The 7632-nt window shown below is 52.4% G+C and overlaps 1 protein-coding gene across 3 annotated transcripts in view; it reads left to right on the plus strand.

The window, feature by feature from the left end:
* LOC133129301 (hippocalcin-like protein 1) overlaps positions 1-7273 on the plus strand; it is a 58788-nt gene extending 51515 nt beyond the window's left edge. For all 3 annotated transcript variants that reach the window (XM_061243283.1, XM_061243291.1, XM_061243300.1), the window contains exons 3-5: positions 575-1188; positions 4740-4845; positions 6416-7273. In XM_061243283.1, coding sequence (XP_061099267.1) covers positions 811-1188; positions 4740-4845; positions 6416-6513 — 582 coding nt within the window. In that variant the 5' untranslated portion in view covers positions 575-810 and the 3' untranslated portion in view covers positions 6514-7273. The remainder of the gene's footprint in view (positions 1-574; positions 1189-4739; positions 4846-6415) is intronic.
* Positions 7274-7632: the final 359 nt, after the last annotated feature.

Here is a 7632-nt window from a genome sequence, read left to right on the forward strand (position 1 = left end):
TTATTGGCTGTTGTTGTATTCTAGCTGCCAGCAGTGGTATGCTAGCTTGAAAGCTGATTGTACTCTTCAAGGGTTCTGAATTTCTGTATGTTTACACTAGGACTCGGAACTGTACTGTCCTCTCAGGTCTACTTTTGCACTTGTTCTTGTGATTGATTTGCACTTTGTTGTACGTCGCTCTGGATAAGAGCGTCTGCTAAATGCTACATAATGTAATGTAATGCTTTAGACCACCGTCACTGAGCAGACACTCTTATCCAAAGAGACTTGCAGGTGCACAACATCAGTGTAACTCTGAGTCTCTTTAAACCACACGGCAGTTTGACTAATGGGGAGATCTGTGAGTGAAGCCATGGTAGTGTGGGGAAAAGATCGTCCTGATGCTAATGAATCTCATTCATGTTGTGATTTGTTTTGTTTTTTAATTGGGCCCTTCCTGTTGTTGGATGTTGCTGGACTGAAGCTTTTTGAGTTAGTTTGGAGGAGAAGGGAACCAGTGGAGACAGACAAAGAACCCTTTCAACCCTTTATTTTCTCTCTCTCTCTCTCTCTCTCTCTCTCTCCCTCTCCCTAGGGCTTGCAGTAAGAGGAGTAGGAAGAAAAGAAAGACAAGATCCAAACTCTGAGAAAAGAGAGAGGAAAAAGTAGGGGAGCGGAGGAGGAGTGAGAGAACATAAAGGCGTGTGAAGACGAGCCAGGGAGGAGAGGAGCGAGGGAACGCGCAGACAGGCAGAAGAGGAGGGAGAACAGGTAGAAGGAGGAAGAGCAGAAGGAGGAGGAGGAGGCGCTGGAGCCGGGGAGCAGTGCATCATGGGTAAGCAGAACAGCAAGCTGAGGCCGGAGGTGCTGAACGACCTGAGGGAGAACACGGAGTTCACCGACCACGAGCTCCAGGAGTGGTACAAGGGCTTCCTGAAGGACTGCCCCACGGGCCACCTCACTGTGGACGAGTTCAAGAAGATCTACGCCAACTTCTTCCCCTACGGCGACGCCTCCAAGTTCGCCGAGCACGTCTTCCGCACCTTCGACACCAACGGCGACGGCACCATCGACTTCCGGGAGTTCATCATCGCGCTGAGCGTGACGTCCCGCGGGAAGCTGGAGCAGAAGCTGAAGTGGGCCTTCAGCATGTACGACCTGGACGGAAACGGCTACATCAGCCGCGCAGAGATGTTGGAGATCGTGCAGGTGGGCCTGACCTCTCCTCTCCTCCCTCTCTCTCTCACTCTCTCCCTCTCTCTCTCTCCCTCCCTCTCTCTTCCTCTCTCCTCCTTCTCTCTCTCCCACTCCTCTCCCACTCTCTCTTCTGCCTCTCTCTCTCCCTCTCCCTCTCTCTCCCTTTCTCTCTCTGTCCTCAGCTCTCTCTCCCTCTCTCTCTCCCTCTCCTCTCCCCCTCCCTCCATCTCTCTCCCTCTCTCTTGCTCTCCCTCTCTCTCTCTCTGTCTTTAAATCCCCACCCTACCTATGAGTGCTCACACACTCTCCACCCCCCCCCCCCCTCTCTCTCTCTATCTTTAAATTCTAGTCAGGACCTGTAGTCAGGTTCTAAATCAGATGCGAGAGAGCCTTCTGAGGACGGCGCTTTAGGGAGCTGTGGCCCCGGGGGGCCGTTGCTGTGTTTTGGGCCGTAGTGAAGGAACACTGTGGTGACGCACCTCGGAGCCCTGGAGAACGGTCCGGTTCCACCCGGAGAACAGTCCCACCTCACCCAGCGAATGTTCCCCCCTCGCCCAGCGAATGTTCCCCCCTCGCCCAGCGAATGTTCCCCCCTCGCCCAGCGAATGTTCCCCCCTCACCCAGCGAATGTTCCCCCCTCGCCCAGCGAATGTTCCCCCCTCGCCCAGCGAATGTTCCCCCCTCACCCAGCGAATGTTCCCCCCTCACCCTGCCTGCTCCCGCTCACTCTGTGCTTCTGAGTTTGTTTAGTTTGGTTTGAGCCCTTGTCTTTTCTCCGTGTGTACGGGCCTGCTGTTGTTCACACAACACAGGCTTGCACACGCGTGATTATGTTCACAACATGAACATAAACTCATCCGCCCACAGTACAGTAAGCACATGCGCACGTACACACCCCCTACGCGCGAACACGCGACTGCCGAGAAAACACTCGCAGACACACGGATCGCCTCCTACGTGTCACCATGGGGGACGTGAATAAACAGCCAGGCCGGTTCCTGTTTCTGTGGCTGTGCGGATGGAGCTCCGCTGGGGACAGACAGGGCGGGGGAGTGGAGTACAGGACAGTTTAGTGAAGTTTAGTCCCATGGAGTACAGTTTAGTGCAGTGTAGTGCAGTTTAGTGCCGTGGAGTAGAGTGTAGTTTAGTGTAGTTTAGTGCCTGGAGTAGAGTGTAGTTTAGTGTAATTTAGTGCAGTGAAGTACAGTTTAGTGCAGTGGAGTGCAGTACAGTTTAGTGCAATGTAGTGCATTGCAGTTTCACTGATTTGTGTATACTGTATGCGCACGACTGTTAGAGTCTGTGTACTGTGTTCATTGTGTGAACACATTGACAGGAGTGTGTTAGAGGATTGACTGTCGGGCTGGCTGGCCTTTTCTGCAGTCTCTCCACTGGCTCTGTGGCACGCTGAGTCACCGTGTCAGCGTGTGTCTGTCAGCTGTCAGTATGAAATCTGCTCCACACGCTGACGCTCTCCCGTCTCCGCCCTCTGTGAGCGGCCCACGTGTTCACCGCCCGGGCGAACTCTCCCGTCTCCGCCCTCTGTGACCGGCCCACGTGTTCACCGCCCGGGCGAACTCTCCCGTCTCCGCCCTCTGTGAGCGGCCCACGTGTTCACCGCCCGGGCGAGCTCCCGGGTCTCTGTGGGAGCTGCTCCACACGCTGACGCTCTCCCGTCTCCGCCCTCTGTGAACGGCCCACGTGTTCACCGCCCGGGCGAGCTCCCGGGTCTCTGTGGGAGCTGCTCCACACGCTGACGCTCTCCCGTCTCCGCCCTCTGTGAACGGCCCACGTGTTCACCGCCCGGGTGAACTCTCCCGTCTCCGCCCTCTGTGACCGGCCCACGTGTTCACCGCCCGGGCGAACTCTCCCGTCTCCGCCCTCTGTGAACGGCCCACGTGTTCACCGCCCGGGCGAACTCTCCCGTCTCCGCCCTCTGTGACCGGCCCACGTGTTCACCGCCGGGGCGAGCTCCCGGGTCTCTGTGAGAGCTCATTCACATTTGCGCCGAGAGTCTTATTCACACCTGCTTTTACACATAGGCTGCACGCATGGAGGTTCAGTCGCAAATGAGTTCGGGGACGTGGTGTTAGCAAATGGACACAATAGCCGGAAACTCAATTTACTGCTAACTAGAACCAAGCGCTGTCATCCGTTATCCCACCAGTCCAATCAAGAAACACACCCCTTAGCTTACCGTTTACTAATTTTCCACTTCCTGCCCTGAATATGTGGCTTTATCCTGATTGTACTTCACTTTTTATTAGCTATTTAGCACATTTGTTTATGTATTATTTGTGATATAGCTTATTTATATGGTGCAATGATGTATGTAAACTGGTGTGTGCTTTCAGTCTGTGACTGCAAAGCGCTAATCAACACTACTACTACTACTAGATGGAGCAGAATTAGCCCTGCGGCTGGTTGAAGTACAATATATTGTGGAGTTAGTGGTATCCCCTCCGTCTTAGAGTTCCGGAAGCCTCCAGTAGAGCTGTTGTCATAGGGACGAATGACTGAAATGATGAAGTCCGCAGTTCCAGATCTCTTTCAGTAGGTTCTGTGATGTGGAATCTGTCTTCCTTTCCGGCTGATATTACGGACAGGCTCGCATTCACCGTAAAAGGCAGACGCTCTCGCATCTTTCCTCGTTCCAGTGACACTCTGGTCTTGTTTCTTCCTCCGAGGCAAACGGTTTGAATAATTCATGAGCGCCTGTAAGAAGCTAACAAATCGCATTGAAATGAAGATTAAGAGGGAATCGGGAGCGGGCGGGGTCAGAGCGGAGGAAAGAGCTTAGGGCGGGGATCATGAAATCTGGCTCTTTCTTTTCTCCTGGGTAATTTACTCAAGACGTGGTGCCACTGATTGGCCAGACTTGTCTTCACACCTGACTCCCAGGTAAACGGGGGGGTGGAAAACCAGCAGTTCTCGGCCCTCGAGGACTGTAATTTGGTCCCCGGTCCAGAGGAAGACGAAGCAGGCAGCTTGTTTCCGATGTTTACGAAGCAGCTGTCCCTGCAGTCAACCCTGTCGTTGCTCACTGAGCAGATGGTGGGAGAGACGGACAGCGGTTGACGGTTCGAGGCTGTGGCCGGCCAACCTGGGTCAAATACGTCACTGTTTTGGATTGAGTTGTCTGGTGCAATTGAGCCAAGCAAGAGGACCCAAAGGCGGGGGTTTGCACTTTTTGAGAATATTTCATGCTGTTAAGTTCCAGTACACCAGACAAGCTCAGTAAAGGCTAGAAAAGTATTGGAGTCCGGAGCTATTACGTATTTGACCCAGGGCTGTTTCTAATTGGGGCAGATTACCCACATTAAAAGCTTTTCTCCTCCACCAAGTCCCAATCTTTTTCACTCCCATACCTCCCATATATCAACCTCCTCCTTCTCTGTCTGTCTCCATCTCTTTCTCCCTCGTTGTTATAAAGGCAGGAAATAAGTCATAATTATGAAACACTTTGGCTATATTACCAGCATTAATCTCACTCTCTCCCTCTCCCTTTCTCTCTCTCCTACTCTCCCTCTGTCTCTCTCTCTCTCCCCCACTCTCTCTCTCAGGCGATCTATAAAATGGTCTCCTCCGTGATGAAGATGCCAGAAGACGAGTCCACGCCGGAGAAACGCACGGATAAGATCTTCAGACAGATGGACACTAATAACGACGGTGAGGAAATCTCCAGCAGTGCGGACAGACGCCCCGGTCCCAGTGCCGGGGAAATGCAAGGCAGGCCTCCAGTTCAGTCCAGCTCAGTTCAGTCCAGCTCAGTCCAGTCCAGCTCAGTCCAGTCCAGTCCAGTCCAGTTCAGTCCAGCTCAGTTCAGTTCAGTTCAGTCCAGCTCAGTCCTGTCCAGTTCAGTTCAGTCCAGTCCAGTCCAGTTCAGTTCAGTCCAGTCCAGTCCAGTCCAGTCCAGTCCAGTCCAGTCCAGCTCAGTCCAGTCCAGTCCAGTCCAGTCCAGTCCAGCTCAGTTCAGTTCAGTTCAGTTCAGTCCAGCTCAGTCCTGTCCAGTTCAGTTCAGTCCAGTCCAGTCCAGTCCAGTCCAGTTCAGTTCAGTCCAGTCCAGTCCAGTCCAGTCCAGCTCAGTCCAGTCCAGTCCAGTCCAGTTCAGTCCAGTCCAGTCCAGTCCAGTCCAGTCCAGTCCAGTTCAGGTCAGTTCAGTCCAGTCCAGTCCAGTCCAGTCCAGTCCAGTCCAGCCCAGCTTTGCCCAGCCCAGTCCAGTCCAGTCCAGTCCAGTCCAGTCCAGTCTAGTCCAGTCCAGTTCTATTCCGTTCCGTTCCGTTCCGTTCCATTCAGTCCAGTCCAGTTCAGTCTAGTTCAGTTCAGTCCAGTCCAGTTCAGACAATTTTTCAATTCACGGATGACATTTTGATTAATTTCCTGAATGGACTGAAGTGGAGTTATTCTTCGCCCTGTAGTGCTGCTTCTCAGCAGGCGTTCTCCGTTCAGCATGGGCAGGATTTTCCGGTGGCTTGTGGGTAAAAACAAACACAATCACCCCCATGTCCCCTGTTGCCATGGCGCCCGCGCGTGTCTCCCACGTCGATCACGACCGCCAAAGGCGCGACGGCGCCGGTCTTGTGGGCAGATTCACGCTGCGCGTTTCTGTGCGGCGCGCAGGGAGGTCAGCGAGTGTGTGTGACATCACCACGCGGGGCGGGCCGGGCCAGCCAATCGGGGCGGGGCGGGGCGGTGTCTCATTTCCACGGTTAATCGGTGTTAATTTTGGCACCGGAGGAGGGAGGTAGCGAGCCAGCCATCAGCGTCTCCGCACGGCTGAGGGGAGTAGGGTGTCTCGGGTTCACATTGACCTTTGACCTGTGATCGTTACGGAGTGCGTCAGCAGCACAAAACGCCTTGAGTTACGGGAATCGACTGCCTGGGCCTGCAGCCACAGAAACTCTGTGTGTTAATACACTTCTGATGAGGATAATGAATATTATTATTATTATTATTATTATTATTATTATTACAGTATTTTGGAGAGGCTATGTTTAAAAAGTGCATCAATTCCAACATGATATCACTGGATATCACCTTTATCCAAAGCGCTGTACAATTGATGCTTCTCATTCACCCATTCATACACACACTCACACACCAAAAACGCACAGAACACACAGATTTCCCCCATTGGCTGAACAGGGACACCTGCCGTAGTGAAGCACTGTAAGTCCTCCCCCCCCCCTCCGTGTCACGTGTAACTCACTGGATGGTCCTGTCTCCCCCCCCCCCCCAGGCAAACTCTCTCTGGAGGAGTTCATCAAAGGTGCCAAGAGCGACCCCTCCATTGTCCGGCTACTGCAGTGTGACCCCAGCAGTGCCAGTCAGTTCTGAGAGACTGAGAACGGACAGACGGACACACTGACTGCCCCCCGCCCACCACATCCTCAGCTGGACCAATCCTCACTGTTCTGCCCACTGCCTTGTTCTTACAGCGCCCTCTATGGGCACGTTACTATTATTATTATTATGATTGTTATTATTATTTTACATGTTTTATCCATCTTAATTTTGGAGGCAGGAGTTACCGATTTGATTGGATTCACGGAGGTAGTCTTTGGTTTTTAAACAAGTATTTTTATTTTGTTTTTCTTGACATGTCAGTTCCTTTGGAGATGATGTTAAATATTGAATGTGTTCCGTGCACACGAGCTGCTTCCTGCCGGACTGTTCCATGTTTTAAACCCCCCCCCCCCCCCCGTGGCTTCGCTTCTCTGCCCTTGTCGACGGGCGTGGCCCGGGCTGCCCCATCGCGGCTGAATGTAGTCCGGAGCCCGCTGGGATTTTAAAAAACGCAAAGCGTCGCTTCTTTTTACGGGACTCGGCATGCGACCGCGCTGTTTTTCGATGCCCTTCCTCCCTCTCCTTTTCAGCTCTTTCTTTACTCCCCCTCGGTTATTCCTCTCGCGTTATGCTAGTGAAGTATAGACGAAAAAAAAAAATGTTTGTTACCGTTGCCTTTGAATACAGTCTTAGTTATGGAAAAAATAAAATAAAAGAAAGACGTGCAATTGAAGAAAAAAAAAAAATATATGAGAAAAACTTGATATGAAAAAAAAAAACAGAAATACGATATTTATGTTGATATGTGGAATATCTCTCGTGACCAAGTGCTGTCCGATCGCTGCCCTTCCTCGCCAGTGGTCCGCCCGGTGAGCGTGTTGCATGGTCGTCAGTGTATGAAGTGCTTTCCCCGATATCTCCATTCTCACTCGAGTATTTGATGTAAACAAGCTCGGCCCAGTGCCGTGTTGGGGAGGGGCGTCCTCTCTTCCTCCCTCCCTCTCTCTCCCCCCCTCATTATTCCTGTCATTATCACAGGTCTGATGGCTGCAATTTCATCCCGGCGTTTGGTAATGGCGGAGAGAGCGCGGTGTTTTTATCAGTGATGTTAGCCCGCTCTTATTGTCATTGCCATCGTCGAGGAGTACGGAGCATGAATTGGAAGCAAGA

This window comes from Conger conger, chromosome 1 (genome assembly GCF_963514075.1).
Source record: "Conger conger chromosome 1, fConCon1.1, whole genome shotgun sequence".
Taxonomy (NCBI): Eukaryota; Metazoa; Chordata; class Actinopteri; order Anguilliformes; family Congridae; genus Conger; species Conger conger.